We start from the raw sequence: 1,877 nt of genomic DNA on the forward strand, positions 1-1,877 counted from the left end.
GTCAATGTGTGCATTCTCCCCAGAGGGGGCGGGGCTTGCGATAAAATACGAGGTGGTGTCGGTGCTGGTGGTCGGTTGGGTTGAAGGACGCCGCCACCACCGCTTTGGCCGCTGGTTGAGGAGAACGCGATGCAGATTTGTTGTGGAACATTTTCACTTGGCGATCTTCTCGATCTCGTCCATGTCGTCTGCGTCCAGCTTTTGTATCTTCTTATCTAAAGAAAGAACGAGAGTGAGGTATGGTAAGCCGGGGCTACAGCGCTTCCAGGATGTCCTCCCCCCCGCCCCCCCCCCCCCTCACATCGGTAATCGGATTCCTCGTAATCCACAGGTGACAGCTTCATCCCGCCGCTCGGGGCTCCCATACCTCTCCGTGCAATGGACCGAGGCAAGATGAGCCGCAAACAGCGAGGAGGGCCTGCCTACCCCACCACCCCCCGCGTGTAGAGGACAGGCCGGGCTCACAGGAAATGAGCAAAACGACCCAACAGTGCCGTTCGTCCCTGAGAGGACTGCCGGTGTTCTATCAAAAGCTCCAACTCATCGAGATCTCCAACTACCTCACTTCCGGTGCTCGGAAAGACCGCAGCCCTGTACAGTGGCGGTGCGCATGCGCGTATAGCGTTTTCAGAATGCTCGTCGAGTTTGCCGCCTGCTGAATATTGTTAAAATGCGGCCGTGCAGAAGCTCCCGTCAGTCTTTGCGGTTTGCAGTCTAACGCCGTCTGGTCGCGAAAGCTCCAACTTGCAAGTACCCGGCAGTGAGGTAGTTGGGGATTTCGACGAGTTGGAGCTTTCACTAGAACACCGGCACTGGCCTGAGGAGGAAGTGGGGCAACGCTTGAGCATGGACAGGGTGAGGTTCTACCCTGTTGCCCCGAAAATAAAACACTGTCTTAGAGTTTTTTTTGGCTCAATAAAAAAAAAAAACACACCGGGTCTTATTTTCGGGGAAGGTCTTATTTTTTTTAATGTATAACAATCCAAAGTTAATGCAAATCCAAATAAAATAATTCAAAATGGCAAAGTTAAGAATAGGGTGATCAGGGCAAATCAGGGGTGCAATACCTCACCAAGAGCAATTTGCTAGCCAATCGCTGGCCAGAATGGAGTGAAGCGCGCTTTCACTATGGATTCCTCACAGGCGGAGTGCATTTGGTATCACTCCGCCTGTGACAGGAGCCGGCGCTATAGAGGAGGCATCGGCTTATGCGGCTCTGCTCCCTCCAGTGCCGCCTCGCTTCCTCTAGCGCCGGCTTTGTTGGCACCGCTGATTCTCTCCTGCCTCTCCCGCGGCTCTTCAAGTTCCCCCTTATGCCACCACCGGCCCTGGGAATGGTCACAACTAGGTCTTATTTTCGGGGAAACAGGGTATTAGAGGAAAAAAAAAAAAAAAAAAGTGACAATTCCCCTCAGTCTTCTAGGAAGTCGTTCCACGATATTTTGGAGAGCGTTGGTGGAAATTAAAGAACTATGAGGGGAGGTGCTTTTCACTCACCTCATAGTGCTAGCCGACCTGTGACAATGAGACCTTCACAGGTCGGCTCAGTAGATAATAGTTCTTCTTTAAATGCCCATTTGTGACATTGGATGAGAAGGCCCGACTCACAAATCATTCCAAGTTATGTTCAGTAGATAACTTTTGGGATGAATTGGAAGACCGATCTCTAGCCAGGTCTTCTGGTTCTGGGGTTCCTTCATATATTCCCGAGGAGAGCAGCAGGACAGATCTTTGCCTACCAGTCTTCCTCTGCTCTCTTCTCAGGGAACCCCAGGGGAGGAGAAGACCGGGCCTACCGTTCACCCACACCAGACCGGTCACAGCGTGTCTTCATGGAGCCGGCTTTGTACACTGGGGACAGTCATGGGGGGGGGGGG

General features: G+C 52.5%; 1 protein-coding gene across 1 annotated transcript in view; it reads right to left on the minus strand.

Annotated features, from left to right (window-relative positions):
- Nucleotides 1-45: 45 nt before the first annotated feature.
- The window catches only part of LOC108800657 (ATP-dependent RNA helicase DDX19A), a 24,951-nt gene continuing 23,119 nt past the window's right edge, over nucleotides 46-1,877 (minus strand). Inside the window, exon 13 of the mRNA XM_018572648.1 lies at nucleotides 46-215. Within this exon, the coding sequence (XP_018428150.1) occupies nucleotides 154-215 (62 nt within the window). The 3' untranslated portion in view covers nucleotides 46-153. The remainder of the gene's footprint in view (nucleotides 216-1,877) is intronic.

The sequence above is a fragment of the Nanorana parkeri genome, unplaced genomic scaffold (genome assembly GCF_000935625.1).
Source record: "Nanorana parkeri isolate BGI_ZX_2015 unplaced genomic scaffold, ASM93562v1 scaffold2092, whole genome shotgun sequence".
Lineage (NCBI taxonomy): Eukaryota > Metazoa > Chordata > Amphibia > Anura > Dicroglossidae > Nanorana > Nanorana parkeri.